General features: G+C 47.3%; 1 protein-coding gene and 1 long non-coding RNA gene across 7 annotated transcripts in view; one reads left to right on the forward strand and one right to left on the reverse strand.

Annotated features, from left to right (window-relative positions):
- The window catches only part of ARHGAP44 (Rho GTPase activating protein 44), a 168,691-nt gene that overhangs the window by 136,033 nt on the left and 12,612 nt on the right, over positions 1-20,046 (forward strand). For 3 of the 6 annotated variants that reach the window (XM_025428334.3, XM_025428336.3, XM_049110236.1), the window contains 6 exons: positions 1,377-1,457; positions 4,225-4,338; positions 4,973-5,064; positions 6,827-7,007; positions 18,463-18,480; positions 19,236-19,460. In XM_025428334.3, coding sequence (XP_025284119.1) covers positions 1,377-1,457; positions 4,225-4,338; positions 4,973-5,064; positions 6,827-7,007; positions 18,463-18,480; positions 19,236-19,460 — 711 coding nt within the window. The remainder of the gene's footprint in view (positions 1-1,376; positions 1,458-4,224; positions 4,339-4,972; positions 5,065-6,826; positions 7,008-18,462; positions 18,481-19,235; positions 19,461-20,046) is intronic. The other 3 variants (XM_025428335.3, XM_025428337.3, XM_025428338.3) reach the window with 3 other exon arrangements.
- Positions 4,238-11,206, reverse strand: LOC125755119 (uncharacterized). Its single transcript, XR_007410774.1, has 2 exons — positions 10,975-11,206; positions 4,238-5,098 (listed from the first exon to the last, which is right to left on the reverse strand). It is a non-coding gene; the product is annotated as an uncharacterized LOC125755119 (long non-coding RNA).

The following is a 20,046-nucleotide window of genomic DNA, read 5'->3' on the forward strand; positions in this document are numbered from 1 at the left end:
CAGGCAGAGAGAGAAGCAGGCTCCATGCACCAGGAGCCCGATGTGGGATTCGATCCCGGGTCTCCAGGATCGCGCCCTGGGCCAAAGGCAGGCGCCAAACCGCTGCGCCACCCAGGGATCCTGGATCTAGCTGGGTCTTAGCAGCATCTGCCCTTTCCCCTAAGACACTGATTGAGAGCTTGAGATGAACTGGCCCCAATACTGAGCTGTTTGTACTGTTGCTCCTTTATACCACTCACACGGACTCCAGGCAGGAAGTACTCCCATGAACCCATTTTACAGATGAGGGAAGTGAGGTTGCGTAGAGATTCAGTAGTTGGTACGAGATCATGGGAAGGATGGAACTGGTCTTCCATGGCCTCCCTGCACAAAACCATTTCCGTCCAACCTTTGGTCGAATTGCAGCCACTTTGGAAATAAAATCTGTTAACCTTTCCATTTCTAAATGACATATTTGGTTTGTACAAAGTCCTAGTAAAAGTGTGTTTTGGAGAATGCTTACCTCTTCCTCAAGGCTGAATTGAGGGAAAAGACAGATTTTTATCCCCTTGTGAAGATCTGTGGGAGGACCTATGGGTACACAGCAATGAAGTGTGGGTGATGGTCACACTTTGCCTTGGGCCCCAGGTTAATGAATCAAAGCTGGGGCCTCATCCAACTGATGATTCCCTATTAATTTTTCTGGGGTAGAGATTCTTTGAGCAGAAAGGCCTTCCTAACCATGTATGCCTTATAGATTTTCATAAAAAGCATATATAAAATGTAGTCCTTTGAGTAACTTCTTTTAATTTTTAGGGGCTTTATTAAAAAATAAAAACCCTTGGAGCAGACATTTTGTAGAGTGGAGAATCTTTGGTTCATGGAAAGTATTCATCTCGAAATTAGATCTGGAAGGTCAGATTTCCTCATATGCCTATTTGCCTTTTCGAAAGGTATTTACTGACTACCTCTTATGTGTCAGAAGCCAAGGAACTTTAACATCTGTTGAACTGGACAGTAGGCTGCCCCATGGTGTGAAAGTGGATTGAGCACTCCCACTGGTATGTTGGATCCTGGTTTCTGTGCCAGAATCTCCCCCTGACAGCACCACAGCCCTGTCTTGCCCTAGACCAGGTGTCTGGCTTCTGCCCTCCTGCCCCCACCTGCTCCCCTGGCCTATGTTCACTTGAGACATGTAACATGTGCAGGGGAAGTTTACAGGACAAAACAGGGAAATAGTAATAACTCAGCACTTGAATAATAATCATAGCACACTCGTACGGTCAGTTGCAACAGTTGGCTTCTCGTTCTCCAAAATGCAATGGCTGGTTAATGTGATTGCCAGGGAGATCTCATTGATTCATCCTCAACCAATGGCTTTCCTATTTATTCCCCAGTATTCAGGAGCAAGACAAGAGGCTTCAGGCTCTGTGGAATGCTTGTGAAAAATTGCCCAAGGCCAATCACAACAACATCCGGTAAGTGGATGGATCCTGGAGACATGGGGTCAGGGTTATTTAAGCCCCGGACACACGGTTTCCTGGCTAAAGGTCATGGTAACTAGTGTGCATGGTGTTTTATGGCATGCCAAGCATGGTTAATGTGCATGGTCTCCTTTCAACCTCAGATGACCCTGCGAGGTTGTTAATGACTACATTGCCAATGAAGAAACAGAACAAAAGGCTCTATATGATTTTGAAGGCCACTGGCTAATTCAGTAAAGTTCTGGGATTTGCAAGAAGCAAAAATTAATGCAAGCTATTTTTAAGATACTGTGGGTTTAATTTTTTTTTGAAGATTTTTTATTCATTTGAGAGAGTAGAGAGAGCGAGAACACGAGTAGGGGGGAGGCTCGGAGGGAGAGGGAGAAGCAGATGCCCTGTGTGACATGGGGCTTGATCTCAGGACCCCAGGATCACAGCCTGAGCCAACCAACTGAGCCACTCTGATGCCTCAATATTGTGGGTTTATTGTAAAGATAGGTGTTCAGGGGCACCCGGGAAGCTGACCAAACTTGGAGCTGGTGGCAGAGGTCTCCTTGAGCTAGTCTGCAGGGAGAAGGAGCCAGGAAAGTATCCTCCAGTGCTCTACCGTTCGCCACCTCCTTTCCACATGTCTGTCTCTCTCACTCTCCTTGCTGCCACCCGGGATTTTACTTCCCGCTGCTCTACAGATCTTTTCTGCTCCTTCACACTCTCTGCTTCCTCATCCTTTCCGCTTGCCAGCACTGCTTCTGGCCCTGCCACCTCTCCTCAGAGCTTCCCTAGATACAGATTGTCAGCTCCAGCTCCTGTTGCCATCTGCCTGAGTATTTCTGGTTTCCTGTTAAAAATTCTAACAGCCGACGGTATGGCAGACCCTTAAAAAATTAAACATAGAATTACCATATGATCCAGCAATGCCACTTCTGGGTATATATGTATTATACAAATATATATAATATGTATATACAAATATATTATGTATATATTTGTATATACAAATATACAAATTTATAAATATATAAATATAATATGTATATACCCAGAGGATGTGAAAGCAGGGACTTGATATGTGAACACAAATGTTCATGACAGCATTATCCATAATAGCCAAGAGGTAAAAACAGCCCAAATGTTGGGTAATAAACAAAAATTGGGTAAATAAACGAAACATACATATGATGCAATTTTCAGCCTTTAAAAGGAAGGCGGTTCTGACACATGCTGCTTCTACATGGGTGAACCTGGAGGGCATTGTGCTAAATGAGAGAAGCCAGAAACAGAAGGACGAATACTGTATGATTCCACGTGTGTGAGGTCCCTAGAGTCATCACATTCACAGAGACAGGAAGTAGAGAGGTGGTTGCCAGGGGTTGGGGGAAGGGAGCATGAGAGGGGAGGTGGGAGTTTAATGAGTAGAGAGATTCTTTTTTATTTTTATCTTTTAAAGATTTTATTTACTTATTCACGAGAGACACACAGAGGTAGAAGGAGAAGCAGGCTCCCCGTAGGGAGCCCGATGTGAGACTCAATCCCAAGACCCTGGGATCACCCCCTATGCCAAAGGTAGATGCTTCACCACTGAGCCACCCAGGTGCCCCAATGAATAGAGAGATTCTGTTCTGGAAGCTCAAAGAGCTGGAGATGGATGGTGGCCATGGCTGCTCTACAATGGGAAAGTGCTTGATGCTGACTTGAATGCTACTGTATGCTTAAGAGGTTAAAATAGTCATGTATATTTGGCACAACTGAAAAAAAAATCCCCAGAGCAATTTAATGTATGGTTTCCTCATTAGTTCCTTGAGATATAACTCACATACCATCGTGTCCTCCAAAGTGTGCAATTTCATGGTTGTTTGTACGTTTGTAGAGTTGCACAACTATCACCACCAACTTTAGACCATTTTAATCACCCTCTAAAGGAGCCCGGTTCCCATCAACAATCACTCCCCAGTCCCTCAGCCTGGCCCCTGGCAAACACTAATTTACCTTCTCTGCTAGACATCTCACCTGGGTAGAGTCCTACAACACGTGATCTTTTGTATCTGGCTCATTTCGCTTAGGATAATGTCAAGTTTCATCCCTATGGTGTAGCGAGTGTCTGTACTTCGTTCCTTTTCTGAGTGAATATTATTCCATTGTATGGACAGACCACATTTTATTTATCTGTTCCTCCCTTCTTGGTGGACGTTTGGGTGGTCTTCACTTTCTGGCTGGCTTTCATAATACTGCTGTGAACGTCTGTGTACAAGTTTGTGTGTGGGCATATTTCTCTTGGGTAGGGCTCTAGGAGTGAATTTTTGGCTCATGTGCTGAATCTATGTTTAACTTTTTTTCCCATTAGTTTTCAAAGCTCCACTGAGGTTAATCCCAGGGGATACCACACCTAGCATGTAGAGGTCCCCGCTGATGACACCTGGACACTTTGCTTCTCACCTCTGCACACAGGGAGAGTGGCAAATGATTGGGATTTAAAAAGAAGGAGGAACTTTCCATCAGTAGATACTGAGTCAAAAGGAAAGAAGGGGAATTTCTCTGGCCAGAGTTCATGGAAGCAGATGTTGATGGTAGCCAAGTGAGATCTGAGTCTGTCTGTTTTTAAACCATTCTCATTGCTTAACACATGATGCATCTTCCTTATAATGCCGGGTACGTGAATCTTGACAGTGAGATGGGCTCTAGGAGAGAAACTTCTACCCTGTGCTAGGAGAACGTGGCTGGGGTTGAGCCCTTGTTAAACCTGGCCCTTCTGACTCCCTTTCAGATACTTGATCAAATTTTTGTCCAAGTTATCAGAATATCAAGATGTAAACAAGATGACTCCCAGTAACATGGCAATTGTGTTAGGACCCAACCTCCTGTGGCCACAAGCGGAAGGGTGAGTAGAGGGAGGAATGCATGTATGGGTAGCGCATGGGCAGGACAGCCAGGGCCCCAGATAAATCATCAGCCTCTTTTGTTTGTCAAGTCCTATTTCTCTTGGCCTCATTTTTTAAGCTCAGGAGAAGACCCAAAATTCTGCAGATCTTTCTCATTGATGGTCTCAGAGATATGAGTCTGCAGCGAGGGTCTTCTCTGAGCTAATTTAAGTCAGCAGTGGTCAGGCGAGCTCCTCCTGGCTTTCCTGACACTCTGTGAAGAGCATATGTCCCAGCATCTGGATCCAGGGGTGGAGGGCTGTTTCAAAAGAAAGAACAGAGATGGAAAGCAGATGAGTCTGGGAGTTGTGAGAATCATACCTCACAATGAAAGGTGTCCAATACTTGGTGATTTCATGTATATTACTCATTTACATGCTTCCTATAAGGAGGGCTTCTATGGTTACCTGATTCTGTACAAGGGAAAGAGAGGTTCAGAAAGGTGAAGTATCCTTCCAAAGAGAAAGCCTACTCTCAGACCTAGGTTGGCAGGCGTCTGCTCCAGGGACCCTTTCGGGGCTGTGGGGTCAGGTGTGCCTCTCTGCTGCCTGGGCTGGTAACCTGGCCCTGTCCCCCTTTGCTCTGTGCTCACAGGAATATCACAGAGATGATGACCACAGTTTCACTGCAGATCGTTGGGATCATCGAACCCATCATCCAGCATGCAGATTGGTTCTTCCCTGGGGGTACGTGGTGGCTTCGAGGTGTGGGAGTGGGGTGCTGGGGAAAGAATAAGAGTGATACGGTGAGCTCAGAACTTCTGAAAACAAAGGTGCTTGTTATTAATCCTCCTACACACACTCTCACACATGCACACACCATTCAGGTAGGGTATAGAGTCATGGTGGTTTCTTACTGTCTATTCCCTGGCTGAGTGACATTCTGGCCATAGGTGTCCACTGCCTGCACTAACCATGTCAGTGGATTTTACTGGTCTAACATCCACACCGTGGTATCTTCCTGCCTATGAATCATGAAATGCTAGAACAGAAAAGAAAGATCACGTGCTTTTACAAATGCTGCATTGGCCTAGATGGACTTTGATTCAGGGCTTACGGATCCCTTGGGTGCCATCCTTTTGTTATTCCTTTTGTGTGTCCTTTGAGTTGCTCTTGGCATGTAAAGGTGGGGCTCAAAGGTGATGAGATTCTTTTTTGTATCCAGTTCAAAATTAGTCTGTAAAGGCTGCTCCCTCAGATGGTGCTTAGTAAGTGTTTCTAGCCATGGGAGCATCATTGCATAAGGATATGACTCTCAAAGGTAACAGCTTTCAGGTGACAGTAGTTGTTATGCTAAATTCAATGTTTGCTTTAAAAAAAAAAAAACATGGTACTTACCTTATGTTTAGTAAAAATCAAGGATATGCTTTTGGCGGTGCAACAGTAAACCATTTCATTCATGGGAGGATAAAATATTAATAATTCTGTGCCCTGTCCATCAGAGGTAATCTGTGAGTGCTGATCTAACATCGAAAAATTTAATTGTCTTTACTTGATTTCATGTGTTTTGACTAAGAAGGCTCTTAACTGCTCATGTCCTAAGAGTTGTGATGAGACAGGTGAGAGGGTGAAATCAGAATAAAGAAATGAGATAGGAATTTAAGGCATCAATCTGTAAGTTTGTGAATGAGCAGATTTCATTTTCATTGCAGATAGACAGGTTATGGTTAGGAAAGGATGGGATACTTCTGAGTGTCACTTGATAGCCAACAACCCTAATGACCTTAGTGAAATCTCTAGTTTCCAATCTTTTAAATTTTTTCTTTGGTTTTCCAGAAAAATATCATCATCATCTATCATCATAATATTGCCTCCTATTTTCTTTTCTTGACTTATTTCATTGGCCAGCTCTTCTCCAGTAGTGTTAAATAACAGTCGTGGGTGTGGGCATTGACCCTTTCCCCGACTTCATTAAGACTGCTTTGGTGTTATCACTTGTAACCTTGAGGTTCAAGATCGATGATTTTGTCTTTTTCAGAAAGTACCCATCTGTTCCTGTTTGTTTGTTTGTTTTTTAAGGTTTTATTTATTCATGAGAGACACAAAGCAAGAGAGAGGCAGAGGCATAGGCAGAGGGAGAAGCAGGCTCCATGAAGGGAGCCTGATGTGGGACTCGATCATGAGACTCCAGGATCACAACCTGACCTAAAAGCAGATGCTTAACCGCTGAGCAACCCAGGCATCCCTTAAGTTGTTTTTTTAATCACAAATAGAAAATGCCTTATTTAATTCCCATCATATTAATGTGATAGGTGAGCACTTGTGTTCATCTGCTAACATGATGAATTATATTAAGATAAATTCGTATCAACAGGTGACCTAATGTTGAAGCACCAGACACAGTTTTCTAGGGGTGAAGTGAGAGGACAGGCCATGTCTGCTCAGCTTTCTCCTGGCTAAGAAAGGCATGACCAATAGATCACATACACTCATTCTTTCTTCCCCGCAGAGATAGAGTTCAACATCACAGGGAATTACGGGAGTCCCGTGCACGTAAACCACAACGCCAACTACAGCTCCATGCCCTCCCCAGACATGGACCCTGCTGACCGACGCCAGCCGGAGCAGGCCCGCCGGCCCCTCAGTGTCGCCACGGATAACATGATGCTGGAGTTTTACAAAAAGGATGGGTATGAACCACTGTCCCTTTCTCAGCATTGGGGGTCAAGAAGGGAGGGGTGGGGAGTTAATACCAAACTGGATTTGCCAGGGAAATTGCACTCTCTAGCAGTGGTTTAGGCGATTTGTAGCAATTAAATTGTTTCCTCTGTGCTGTTTTGATTGAGTCCCTTGGCTTGCTTCCCTTGCTCTAGGGGCAGAGGTAAGTGCAGCCTACTGAGCCAATGGTTGTGATCCATATTAATTACTTTTCATCAAAAGCAAAAAAAGAAGAAAAAAGTTGGTCAGCAAGGGAAATTAAAAGAAATATGTGAACACTATTTTCACTCAAAATTTATAAATGTATGTCAGTTCTCAAATCCCCAAGGGTTTTTTCACCGACAATGGCTCTGCTCATTGGCATTCTTCAGCAAAATTTGTGCAGAAGCAGCACTTTGAATGCATAATCAAACATCTCCAGGTTTCGTCTCTTTAAAACAACAAACCTAAAACTTGAAGCAATCTGAATTTAAAATCCTTCCAAGGTTTTAAGACTTTCCCCCCATCTTTTCTGATTGACACCTACACCTATTAGTATGCGATCACCCCGGGGACTCATAAATGCCTTCAACTTAATATTGCACAAGAACGACCCTCTCGAAGTTCCCATACAAATCAGTTTACGTAACGTGTAACTGCATGATGTGATTCCTGAAACAAATAAAATGGGTATAAACATGTTTCATAACAAACACAGCACAGCTGATTCGCAGTGAGCGTCAGCCATGGCAACCAGTGTAGGGATTGTGAACACCCCCAACCAGAAGGCATCAGCAAATGTGTCTTCCGAAAGGAATGGGTTGCATTGTGTGCTCCAGCAAGTTTGTTGAGGAAACTCTGGTTAAAAATTAAAAAGTGCTTAAAAAAATAATTAAAAATTGTTGCTGTAACATAAAATTTAACAGCTGGTCTTTCAAAATGGGCCAGGAGCAGAAAGCACTGAATGGAAATCTTGGAGATTCAGGCAACCACCTTCTGCCTCCCTGAAGCATCACGAGGCAGCCAGAAAGATCTGCTTGCTCCAAAGGTTTATGGTCTGAAGAGGGTCAGAGGGAAGGTTGAAAACGAAGAATTGTAGAGGTGCGTGAGTCTTACTTGTTCACCGCTCTTGGTTTCTGAGTGGAAGCTGGCACTGGGGACCTGGACCTATGTCCTGGGACAATGGAGGCATGTTCACAAGGGCTGGCATCCCTGCTTGTCCCCTTACCCAGTGGAGACACTTGCTGTGTGAGGCAGCCCAAGGGGTTGTTTATCCGCTCTGAGCTGTTGGTTATTGTTGCCTAACTAATGCAGAAAGAAGAACGGAAATTCCTAGAAGTTAGGGAGAGTAAGGGGAAATTTCCTTAAATCTTAAAAAAAAAAAAAAAAATTATTTGAAAATGAGTGAGTGGAGGGTAGGGCATTGGGAGAGAAAATCCTGAAGCAGACTCCCCTCTGAGTGTAGACCCTGAAGCTGGGCTTGATCCCAAGACCCTGAGGTCATGAGCTGAAATCAAGAGTGGGCCGCTTAACTAACTGAGGCACCCAGGTGCCCCTCCTTAAATCTTTAAAAAGAGCATACTTAGAATCCAATCTTTACATTGTGAGAGAAATACAGAAAGACAGAGAGGAACACATATTAGCAAGTGCCTCGGATTTTGTTTTTAATCTCCGTTTAAGCAGCTCTGTTCCTTTGAGAAGTATGTCTAGCCAAGGAGATACCCTGGAGGATGAATTCCAGTCCCGGCTGGGTTCTGGAGAACTCCGTTGGTCCTGGTGTTTCTGCATCTGAGGTGTGCTGCTCTGTCCTTCCAGCCAGACCCCATCGGATTCCCAGAACCCTGTGAAGAGTGATCCAGATGCCATCTATGGGAATGTTACAGCTGTGGAATCTTGGAGCAAAGTTCACCGGCCCGCAGAGTACACAGGCAGATGCAAAAACTTGAAAGATGATTTTTTTTTTTTTTTAAGTAGGCTCCATGCTGGGTGTGGAGCCCAGTGTGGGACTTGAACTCAGAATCCTGAGTTTAAGACCTGGGCTGAGATCAAGACTTGGATGCTTATTAACCGACTGAGCCCCCAAAGTAGATGCCTCTTGAATGATGACATTTTAAGCAACTGCCTTCTCTCTGATGACGATGGGTCATTCAAGAACTTTGTAAATGGTTTGCTCATTCCGCATACTGTTTGGATTTAAAGCTGAAACTGCCACCATCTACTTTAAGGGTATAGGGGATGTGCCACATAAATTATTCTTGCACACTAAATGGGGATAGTTTGTGTGTTTTAAAATTTGTATTAGACATGTGGAGGGCTTACTGGTGTGGGGTAACCCTTGCTCAGTTGTCTGGTTACTGGCACAGGTGCTTTCAGGTACAGTAAGCTGATGGATGATGATCAGTTTCTAACCAGCTTTCACAGAAACAGAAATCGGAAGTTATAAGTGTCTGTGGGGAGAAGAAAGCAATTTGCATCAGCTGAAGTCCCTGTGCTATTTTAGCAACAGTAGGGGAATTCTCTGCATTTATCCCATTTCTGAGCTTTTAAAATCTATGAGACACGTTTTAAAGTCTTCCAATTACCCTCTTGAAACACTGACAAAGCTCGCTTATTGAAAGCACTTTGGTCAAGTTAAAAAAACAAAACAATTGTATATCCATAGATTTACCTGAAAAAAAAGGAAAAACTGGTTCAAATTTGGAAGAAATGGTAGGTTCCCCATCAGTGCCAGCAACATTTTCCTGGCTGATGGCTGTTACGTCGTCATTCATCGTACAAAATGGTTCACTCCCATCCCAGCTCCAGGCTTTGGTACTGCTGCCTTTGATTCAGGATGACTCAGGAAACGGAGTTTCTTTAGCAAGACTTGGAGGCAGATTTTGGAGCTCACATCGACCTTTCTCATTACTGCGGTAGGCAGATTAATGACTCCCCCCACCTCCCAACACACAAAGATAGCAGCAGGTCTCGAATCCTGGAACCTGTAAATATTACCTTATTTGGGAAAAGCGTCTTTGCAGATATTAAAATAAGGACTGTGAACTCAGGGAACCGCTCTGGATTACCAGGGTGGCCCCTAATACAGACACACGTATCATAAAATGCAGAGGAAGATGTGACATTTGCATGCAGAGAAGGAAAAATGTGAAGATGGAGCAGAGAGAGATTTAGAGATGTGGCAGCATGCCAAGGAATATAAGCCACCAGAGACCGGAAGAGGCAAGGACCAGCTTCTCTCCTGGAGCCTCTGGAGGGAGCACAGCCCTCCTTCCTCTTTTTTTTTTTTTTTTTTTTTTTTTTAAGATTTTATTTATTTATTTGAGAGAGAGAGCAAGAGAGAGTGAGCACGAGTAGAGGGAGGGGCAGAGGAAGAGGGAGAAGCAGAGTCCTAGCTGAGCAGGGAGCCGGACGCTGGGCTCCATCCCAGGACGCCAGGATCAAGACCTGAGCCGAAGGCAGATGCTTCACCAGCTGAGCCACCCAGGCGCACCACCACCCAACCCAGCTGCCATCTTGATTGTAGCCCATTGCTACTGACTTTGGCCTTCTAGCCTCCAGAACGGCGAGGGAATGGATTTCTGTCATTTACCAATTTTGCAGTACTTGTTACAGCAGCTGCCGGGACCTAATACATCCCTCCACCGCAGCCGCACACCAGAAGCTTCGTGGTGAATATGGCAGCAGGTACTTGGTTCTTGCCACACTGAGGGTTGAAATCTAACCACACTCTCTTTGACTGAGTTGGTCTCAGTGACTTACTTAACTACCCGAATGTGGTAGAAGGAATGTGCTGGATCACAAAGATTATGCCTTGTTGATTATGCCTGGGTCTCTTGAATACTCACTCTTAGAACCCAGTTCCTCCCTATGTGGGAGCCCAGGCAGCCGCTCAGAGAGAAGTTAAAGCCCCTGGCCTTCCTCCCCAGCTGAGCACTGAGCTGACAGCCAGCACCCACTTACCAGCTTTCTGAGGGAACGGTCCTGGAATCCTTCTCGCCAAGCTGAACCACCTCAGCTAGTGCTGGGTACAGTACACGAGCTGTGCCTGCCAACTCTGCCAAAAGTGTGGATTTGCGACCCAGATAAATAAGCTGCTTCGTTTCCAGGCTGGCTCATTACACAACAAAAGCGAGAACAAGCTTTAAAGAAAGAAGGCTGCTGTCCTGCGGCCCCAACCCGGTTCTCCGAGGCTGCTCTAATTGCTCTGGGCTGGGATTCAGGCACTGGTGCTTTTTAAAAGTGTCCTAGCTGGTTCTAGTGGTTCTTCTCGGGTCAAGAAGCAGTGAATTGCAGAAAGATTTTGCCATTCTGAGTAAGGAATTTGGCAGGGATATAATTTTTAAAAAATTTTTCAAAACTTTCCTACACTAGTCATTGAGTGTTGGTGTGACATATGGGCTGTCCTGACTGCCAACACTCCAAGCCACAAAGTATTGATTAGGTCACCCAGTGTACCCTGTGTAAGCTCCAGCTGAGAAATTTTAGGGTACAGGTTACTATGTATTTTTAATGCTTTGTTTGTATTGGCTTTTTGTTTTCTATAAAATAGCAGTATCTGTTTCATGGATCATTTGTCCCAAATAATACATGAAAATAACCTTGCGGATCCTTTTTACTTTTCTGTCAATGGCAGAGTGTTATCCCTGGTCCCATCCAACAGTTTTTTATGTGAGCCCTACTGCCTCCTAAAGAGTTGGCCAAGATGTCTACACTCTTTTGCCCGTTGGTCAGGAGGGACCCAGGGGCCCTAAGCATTTGTCTGATGCCTCCATTGGCTGTGTCCCTGGCAGTGTGAACAAACTCAGTTGGGATTGAGAAGCCAGTGGACAAGCCCAAGGGCAAGAAAAGAAATTATGCCAGTGATGGAGTCTCATTCCTCATTCACATCTCCACCCAATGGCTATTGTCTTCCCCTTTCAACCCCTTTCTGCCTCTATTCCCTGCCTGCTGCCAGCTGTACACTTCAGAGACCTCACCAGTACCGCCACCACCATTCCATACGCTGCCCATTTGCTGCCTTCTGGCTCCGGCCCTTGCTCTCCATTCTTACCCTACTGGCTGACATCAGTCCCACTATGCCTGCTCAGACCTACCCTCTTGAGTCCCAGCAGGATGGCAGTCTGTCCACAGAAATCCCAGTGGCCTTGGCTCTTTATACCCAGAAGACCAACACACAGCTCTCAAGTCTTGAAACCTGACCTGCCTGTCGCCATTTCCCTTGTGCCACAGTGGTCTGGTCCTCAGAGGTGCTCTACTAGGGCCAGTTGACAGCCACCCAAAAAATCCATGAGGACCTTTACACCAGAGCCAGCGTTCCCCCTTAGAGCTCAGTTCGGTGTGCAATGCATCCTTCGCCAGTGCTTGGCACCAGCTCTGTAATGGGTCTTGTCCCACCCATCTGGACCTTCATCTGGATGTTCAGTAATTTGGAATAGGTGCCTTTAATTGGGAAGGCTTGGGAGCAATGTGAATGGTGCCCTATGGAATACCAGTGGAACTGGTCATATTGGGTTGGGAGGGAACAGAAACCTGGGATCTAACGGCTCCTAAAACACATGATTCAGTGCACCCAAATCAGGTAATTGAGTGTATGATTTCTTGGAGTCCATGACACATTGTCACGTGTCACAGATCTTCATAAGGTTGCCGTGGCATGCTTCGTTTCCCAAATTTATTAAATCAGAAAGCCTGTGGCCACCTGACAGCCAGAACTAGGGGTTTAAGGCCTTACTTCTGTAATTGCAGATACTAGGGTGCTCTGTAGATCCTGCAGGGGAGGATGTAGATCCTGCAGGGTGCTCTGTAGATCTTGCAGCACACAGAGACCGTGACCCCGAAAAGACGTGTCGTCTCAGGTAGCTGGTGCAATAATTTTATTTCAGGTGGAACCTGAACCTGTCCAGAGACAAGCTTATCTAGAAAGTCATCCTGGGTACCAGTGGGAAATTTGACTCCTATTTTGGGTTTGCATTGGGCCAAGTGGACCTTTTTAGAGATATATTCTTGGCCCGGGCCCCCACTCAGCTTCCAAGTTGCCAAGATTTATGCATTTATGGATGCTGAGTCTGCGGAATGCGGCCAGATGACTCCAGCCTTTATTTGTACTGGGGAGGTTAAGGAATTTTGTTGTTATATATTTAAGAAAGGAATTATCTATCCCTGGAAGAACTGGAAATTACCTGATTCTGGCCTTTCCCAGGTGAGTGTAGGCAAGGCTAAAAATGAGCCTTTTGATTTTTAGGTTTCCTGACACTCACCATCTGGTGACCCCACAAGCCCCTGCCACTGCTGCCTGGCCCCTAAGTTTATCCTAAACATTCCCTGAACTTACAAGTCTTCAGGAGATGCTTGGGGATCTTTCCAAATTCTCCAGGGTCTGCCATCTGATGCAGACGCATTTCTTGCCTCCTCTCTCTTGGCTGGCCTTTGCCAAATGTAACTGCTTTTCAGAACAGAAATCAAAACCTTCCAGATCTCCATAGACTTGAGTACTTTAAAACCATGTCTTAGGTAATACCTCTGGCTAGATTGTTCCTGACCGGGATTCAAAAGCAGGCGTGGCAGATGTCTGCCCTTATAGAGGGGGGAGAAAAAGCAAAAAGCACCTGCTAACCCTTGGCGGTCCACTCCCTAGAACGGTTCACGGCAGCCTTCTGCTCCACGATAAATGCATTCTTTCTGTAGATGCCTGTTCTTCTTGCAGCTGGATCTTCCATCTTTCAGCTTTGGGCTTTTATTCTTCCCTCCCTCCTTCCACTGGGGCAGCCCTTTGTCTCTCTTAACTTTTAAGGTTCTGGATCTCATGGTGTCCCTGTGTGGCCTACCAGAGTACAGACTTTAAAACAAGAAAATCACTTCATTTTCTGCATCAAGGAGACAAGTATAGGTCTGACCTTTCTACTCCCTTCTCTATGTACCCTGTGGGAGAAGAAGCTCCTCATGCGAAAGAACCCTATGAACATTGCAGAGTATGAACTTTGGGGTCAGGCGCTCTCCGAGTTCACATTCTGACCACGTGACCTTGGGAAGGTACTTAACCTCTGAATGCCTCGATTTCTTTCTATGCAAAGTAGAGACCTAAGAGTGAGCATCAACTTGAGAGTTGTTTTGATCAGTAAATAAAGTTTTACTTATGAAGTGTTTAGAACATTGCCCCGCATGGGGTAAACATCAGCTGCTTTGAGTACATGGACTAGGGTTTTGAGTGACACTGTCCGTTTTTCAGATCACAACACGGCTGGGTGTACTTCTCCATGAGGCACACCGACCAGTCCCTTTCTTTGCCATGGTGCCACTAAAAGACACCATGAATATCTGTCTGTCTCCACCCACCCACGGGTTATTGAGCTCATTCTGCAAACACAGAATACACAAAAGCCAAAATGGACTGGCTGAGGACCTTGGAAGGTGTCAGGAGACTCCCTGTAATGTGATGTAGAAGGCCGTCTGGAGAGTGAAGGGTTGTGACCCTTTCTGCCTGAGTCTCCTGCTCCCTGTTGCAGGTTTCATTTCCCAAAGAACCTTCCAGTCAAGACTACCTTTCTGGTTTCTTCCCTTCTTTCTCACCCAGGTGACCTGGGCAAGGGCAGTAAGACTTAAAGAAAGAAGAGGATCCCCTCTTTATTTTTCTATGCTTAAGCCTAGAGTCTTCCAAGTAGGCTTTCCCCTCCTCTGAAACCCATGCTGGCCCATCTCACCAAATTCCTGGAAGACACAGGAACCTACCAAGAAGGAACTCTATTCCTTGTTCATTCCCCATACTTCTATCAGAGAACCTACCCTCCCCCCAATATTTGGTGTTTTGTTGGGAAGGGAAGATAGTCTTATGGCAAACCCTGGAAATCCAGATAGCATGACCCAGATGGGGTCTTCCCAATATCTCCATCTCCTACTGGCTTGATTCGCTGGCACATTATGCTTCTGTCCCCCTCTTGTCAGCCTGTTTTAGGCTTAGGTTCGCTATCTCTATTTCTTTCTCCATGAGGATTAAAAAAAAAAAAAATCTGTACCTGGCACCTACAAGGACAGAGCATCATCGTTGTCAAGGCTACCATTTGTTGGCTTCTTAGTAGGTGCCCAGTATATTGTATACAGTGTTCTGCTTGTTTTCTACAACTCTAAGGAGAAGGGGTCACTATTACTCCCATTTTATAGAAAATGATCAGAAGAAACTAGATGTTAAGGAACTCATCCATATTACACAGTAATGAGAAAATCTGGGATTCAGACTTCAAATCCCTCCTTTCAAAGCCTGTACTCTTGGGCTGTGCTACTCCCCTGAAGCTTTGGGGTGAGCTGGACAGGGAGTGGGGTCACCCCATTGCCCAGCTGCCACTCCAACTCCACACAATCCACCTACCAAGCTTTTATCTTCTTCCTTCCATGAAGATGTCTTTTGTGTCCCCAACTTGCCAACCCATAAATGCCATTTGCATAGCTAGACAGAGTCCTTAGGGGGCACACCCTGTGTCTGCCATCCCTCACACACCACCATGGCCCATCACGTGGCCACGTAGCTTCCTCCCCCAAGTAAAGGTCCAAGAGTGTGCTATACATGTCTTACCACTCAGGCACTGATAAATGACCTTCATGGCAATGCTGGAAATGGACTGGGAGGTATTAGCCTCTTTCTGTAGATGAAGAGCTCTACTGAGTCAATGAATGGTTTAACTGGTTCTAGAGACATGGATGATTCCAAAACCTATCCTATGATACAGTCTGTTACGAAAGGTACAAAGTATGTCCTGTGATAAGTTCCATGCAACGATAAGGTCCCAGTAGACCAGAAGGAATTCAACAGGGCAAATTATGCCTCAGTAGGACCACCTTGCCAGGGTGAAGAATTGTCACCGGGTTTACCCCGTGTGCATCCCAATGATGAGCGGCTGAATTCCCTGCCCTCTTGGCTCTTTACCCTAAAAGACAGGAGTAGGAGACAAGCATCTCAGGGCCAAATGCAGGCACTCCTCTCCTGCCCCCTTGCTCCCACCTCCCACAGGACCCAGAAGAAACCAGAAGAGAGACTCACCCAAGGTGCCCACCAGGATTCTGGCACACGCTCCTGCCTCCTGCTTCTTAATTTCCAAACCCTTCGCACCTTAGAGCTGCATCCTGGCCTCTGGCTTCTTGCTGTGCCCTGGATTCATCTCTAAAGGGGTCTGAAACCAATTCCTCTGAGTTTTCTCTAGAAAGCAGTGGGCCACGGGAAATCTTTGACATCCAAACTGGCCCTAGGTATCTGGGCAGTGACTTCCGATGGAGCGAATTGTTCTTCATTAATTGCACTTGCATTTCAGCCCTCTCTCGATAAGCACAGTTTCTTGATTCTGGCTGTTGTTGCTTCTTCATGTGATAAAACAGCAGAAACTTATATAACCTCTGGGTTGTATTCCATCTTCGGAGAGCTTCCCCTCTTTGGCAGTGGTGCCAAGCAGTTTTACAACTTTTGTCTTCTGGGTGAGTTTTATGGAGATGTTCAAACATTTAAATAGTCCATGTATTTTTTAAATATATTTTTAAATTGAAGTTTGATTTGCCTACATATAGTATAAAGGCAGTGCTCATTATTTATTTATTTATTTTAAAGATTTTATTTATTTATTCATGAGAGACACAGAGAGAGAGGCAGAGACACAGGCAGAGGGAGAAGCAGGCTCCGTGGAGGGAGCCCCATGCAGGTCTCGATCCCGGGACTCCAGGATCACGCCCTGGGCTGAAGGCAGGCGCTAAACCGCTGAGCCACCCAGGGATCGCCACGTCCATGTATTTATACCAATTTTTTTTCTTAAATCAAAAATGCTCCACCAAGAGCCCTGCCTTTGTGATTGATTCACTGTGTAGAGGTTTATATTTTCTTTTTGAAGAGATCAGCGAATGTTTGATGCACATGTGCTGTGAACGCAAGGTGCTGCCTCCCCTAAGAAAGGAATTCGAGCTGGGAGAGTGGGGATTGCACAGGGCACAGCGGTCTCTTTGTGAAAGCTGAAGTGTATGCTCAGCTTTTAGTTCTGGGCTGCTGATTCTGGCCACTGATAACTTAGCAGGTCTTGCTCAGTCCATGCCTCATGCCCTGGCTGGCCGCTTCGCTTGGTAAACCAGATCACCGGGGAGCCTGGTGTTTAGGTTGCTGCTGCTTGAAGATGCCCTTGGAAGTAGATGCCATCCCCCAAGAGCCCTGATCCCGGAGCCCATGCCTGCCCCGCACTCCCCGCACCCCCCTCCCCAAATGGGAAAGGTCTAAGTGAAGGAGCATAGGGTAAGGAAAATGGAGTGATACCCACCTCCCCTAGGGCTCCTTCTGTTGGACGCTGTGGCAGGCATTATGCATGCGTGTCTTCCTCGCCTACCATTGCACCTGAGTCCTATCTGGTCCCTACCCCACGTGGAATATTAAGCTTCTTGCACTTCTTCTCCTGATAAATTCTGAAGCCCATAGTTTTATAGTCCCTTCAAATGTCAGGGGATGCAACTGGATCTCGTCCACAAGTTGTGCCTGGCCTCCAAGAATGATTCTGGATCTACTGTAGAAGATGCTTATTTATGGTCCGAGAGTCCTCAGATGCAAGATGACTTGAATGCTAGTGGGTCCTGGAAAGAGAGACCCAGCTCTCGAAACCCCCCAGCTCCCCAGGTGTCTCTTCCGAGCTATGCAAGGGAGGTGAGAAATAGCAATGACAATGACACTAGACATGAGTGTCATTGGGCTGTCCCCATCCTAGCGCATGCTGAGCTTTTAGTGCAAACCTCTCTGAACCATGCTGCAGGCTGCATCCCACTGCTTATTTCCTTAAAGGACTCAAATCCTGGCTGCTCCAACCAGTCTCCAAACTTGAACGCTTTTTGTTTGTTGAATCTTGCCACTTGTCTCTAAGGTAAATAAATGCCCGTGAGGGTAGACAGAATTCAGAGTGTCTAGCTCTGTGCCTCCGACCGTTGTGGGTCGAAGTAAGCACCCAATCGCCCTCATACCCACGCTCCCACTGTGCCTCTACCCGACAGACGCCGACGCTGAGAAGTTTCACTCTCTGTGTCACCTCTAGGACTGGAAACGTTAGGTCTTGGCTTAGTGAAGGTCTTGACTTCACAGTACCATTATCTCCTAGGCCGGAGGAAAGACTTAATAGCCTCCTAAATCATGTAACGTGGAAGCCAGCAGGTGGCTATTTCGACCAATTGTCCACTATGACACCCTCTACTCCTCAACCCCCATCTCCACACACCCCAATATCAAAGCTCCAGCTTCTCTCTTTATTCACCTTGGAATAAAGGACACCCCCTTCGCCCCAACAGAAAAGTCCCTGTAACTAGAGAGGCCAGCTACACTGGAACAATTTCATGGCCCAGGAAAAGCCCCAGGCCCAGACCCTGACCTTGACGAGAAAACCTGTGTGTCCAAAGGAAGGCATAGTTTTTTTGACACTAATATCTGTATGTTTCTTGTCCCTGCAGCCTTAGGAAAATCCAAAGGTACAGTATCCTCGGGTAGCTACGAGGCCATGTTCAATCTCTTGAGAACAAAGCAAGCCATGCCTTAGTGAGCTCTGCCAGAGAGTGAATGTGCCGTGTTTGGTTGCTTGGCCGACTTAGCGGAAGCTGTGTCTCCATCATTAAAACAATCGCAGCGCGGAGTGACCTTAGGGCTGGTCAGCCCCCTACCTGCTGGGTAGATGTGCGGGTGTGGCCTGTAGAGGCTGTAGCTCTGGCCAGGGCCCTGGGGCGAGACCAGGAGACCGACTGGGGCCTGTGCTCTGGACCCCCAGTGCCAAAAAAAAAAAAAAAAAGAGGATGGATATTTAGTTGTCTCCCGCTGATCAGTGCCTCGTTCTAGTGCGATGCTGCTCCCTGGCCCCCTCCCCTCCTCATCCCCCCCAGTCCTGCCCTCCTCCACCCCCCATTGGGGGAGGGAGGGAGTGCTCCCAGAGGGGCTGCATCCTGCTCTGGGCACAGCTTGGATTCCACGCGCAGATCCCGAGGCCAGCTGGCTTGGGCAGAGGGTGGAAGCGAGCCGCCAGCCGCGCACGCCCGGGGCTGCTGGTGCGCGGCGGTGGCCGAGCAGCGTCGCTTCCCGGGGCCCAGGAGGGGGCTGCGGCTGCGGCTGCGGCTGCGGCTGCGGCTGCGCTGCTGCTCCCCGGCGGCCGTGCTTGAGTGTGTCCGCTGCGCGGGGGAGGGCGCCTGCCCCTCGTCACGCGTGGGTAAGCGGGTGTCTTTGTGTCCCTCGCCAGCATGGGCGTGAGGGTCATGGACACGTCCTGGGTGGCTCGAAGAGGCTCCTCGGCCGGCAGGAAGGCGTCCTGCGCCCCGCCCACCATGCAGCCCCCCGCGCCGCCGCCCGCCGAGCTTGCCGCGCCTCTGCCATCGCCCCTCCCGGAGCAGCCCCTGGACGGCCCCGCGGCGCCCTCGCTGTCGCCGTCGGGCCTGGGCCTCCAGCCCGGGGCCGAGCGCACCAGGTAAGCGGGGCCCGGCCGGGGGGTTGGCTGCGCCCCCTCCGGGCCTCGTGGATGCCGTCACCACCCCCGCCCCTTCCACGCGTCGTGTTTGGCTTTCTGCATCCTGCTGGCACGGAGCTAGTGGTTCCCAGCCCCTCCCCTTGCAGCCCCCACCCCACCCCCGATTGTCAGATGGAGCCCCAGCTTCCCAGAATAGCATCCCCCAGCACGCGTGCAAGGTGGAAACTCGCTAAAGCCGTGAGTGTGCGAAGTTGCCAGCTCCCGGCGCCCCTTCCTCTGCCTGCAGTGACTTCCCCGTTTTGAAATCCAGGAAAACCCAGGATTGCCGTAATTTCTCCCCTTCCCTGCTCTGCCTTTAGATTCATAGGAGCTGTTTCCCCTGCTTGCATGGGTGCAAATCAGGAAAGGAGTGGTGGTCATGTGGTCATGTGGTCGTGGATGGGGTGGCCTGGGGACCTGGGCAGTCTGCCCCCGGGGTTGTGTTTCCGTTCTTTCCAGGGAAGAAGAAAGCTAGCAAGCTAAGCTCGTGGTGTCACTAGTTCAGTGAATGTTTGTGGAGGACTGAGTCCATCCAGAGATGAAAGGT

Source organism: Canis lupus, chromosome 5, assembly GCF_003254725.2.
Source record: "Canis lupus dingo isolate Sandy chromosome 5, ASM325472v2, whole genome shotgun sequence".
In the NCBI taxonomy this organism is placed as follows: domain Eukaryota; kingdom Metazoa; phylum Chordata; class Mammalia; order Carnivora; family Canidae; genus Canis; species Canis lupus.